At 30.1% G+C, this 1,337-nt stretch overlaps 1 protein-coding gene across 1 annotated transcript; it reads right to left on the bottom strand.

Moving 5' to 3' along the window:
* Positions 1-64: 64 nt before the first annotated feature.
* On the bottom strand, positions 65-510 carry Tsp_12918 (conserved hypothetical protein). The gene is made up of 3 exons (XM_003368916.1): positions 482-510; positions 383-441; positions 65-318 (listed from the first exon to the last, which is right to left on the bottom strand). The coding sequence occupies exons 1-3, from the start codon at positions 508-510 to the stop codon at positions 65-67; spliced, it is 342 nt and encodes a 113-aa protein (XP_003368964.1).
* Positions 511-1,337: the final 827 nt, after the last annotated feature.

Raw genomic sequence — 1,337 nt, 5'->3', positions numbered from 1 at the left:
CACTTTCAGAATAAAATTGCTAAATTATTATTTCAATTTAATTCAAATTTGTATGATCATAGCATTATAATTGACTGTCAAAGTTATAAATCAAACGCTTAAGTGTTGCAACACTGGCAGCTGCATAAAGTAGAACAGCAACAAAAATTATTTCAATTGTCATAACTTCAAACTCTGAACATTCACTTTGATCTTTATTACCGCGCATGTCAACAGCTTCGACACGCTTCTTAGAAATTTGCCGACGCAGCACTATAAATGTAATAAATCGAATGCTTGACGGATGCAACATCATGCAGGAGTAACGAATCACAATTCCTGGAAATACATCTCAAAGTAACCTTTCATTCCTGGGATTGGCTTTTCATGTAATTAATATTACTATTCATTGTTTTCATGCTTGTCAGTAATATAGAATTTCTCATAACAATTATACCAATTCTGTATTAAAATTCTCTTTGTAATATTCACTGTGATTTACATCATTAGCTTCTTCTGCTGGTCTGCCATCTAAGTCCTTCTTTCAAATGCGCCTAACGCTAATATCCCTTCTCTTTACGATTATTTTCATAAATTTAATACGCCATTGGTTAAAATTCATTTCAGGTAATGACAACTAATTTTCATTTTCCATTATACAGATTTTATTATACAAATTAGTGTTTTCGACTGTATTATAAAAAAATGGAAGTTAATTATATTCAAAAGTATACATACCTGAAATAAAACTCTAAAGTAAGCAATATTATCTTTCTAATTTCTAATATCTAATCACAAAAATAATAAAGACGGCAATTTTGATTTGAGATATTTCCATGAAAGAATAAAACAAACAAATTGGTTTCTCACGACAAAGTAAAATTCAAACTTTAATTTCATTTTTTCTTTAGGAAATGGTTATCAATTTCTCCGATAATAGTCATCAAAAATCCACAATCAATAATATCAGAAAAAATATCTGCAATTAGCTATAGACGAAGCCTTCTAAAAACAGTACTGTTCATAGGCAAGCACACGCACATTTCATTCACTGATTTTCCTCATTTATTTATGTATGAACAAGTACTATTGCGTCATAAATTTATTTCAACAATTTTAGTTACTTTGCTGCTTTTCCCATGCAATTAAACGATGATCCATGAAATACTGCTCATATTCATGGTGGCGAGTAATGGACTAATAGCGCTAGTATTGGACAGAGAAATTATAGTGCCGTTGAACATATTAAGCATCAAGAATAACAAAATGTTTCAAAACTGTCCGCTTATTACACATTAAAACCCTGATAACAATTTTCTCCCTCTTTTATTTTTCATGAAAACAAACATCTTCACCTC

Source organism: Trichinella spiralis (genome assembly GCF_000181795.1).
Source record: "Trichinella spiralis strain ISS 195 chromosome Unknown Scfld1623, whole genome shotgun sequence".
Lineage (NCBI taxonomy): Eukaryota > Metazoa > Nematoda > Enoplea > Trichinellida > Trichinellidae > Trichinella > Trichinella spiralis.
This window is presented reverse-complemented; position numbering and strand designations above follow the sequence as displayed.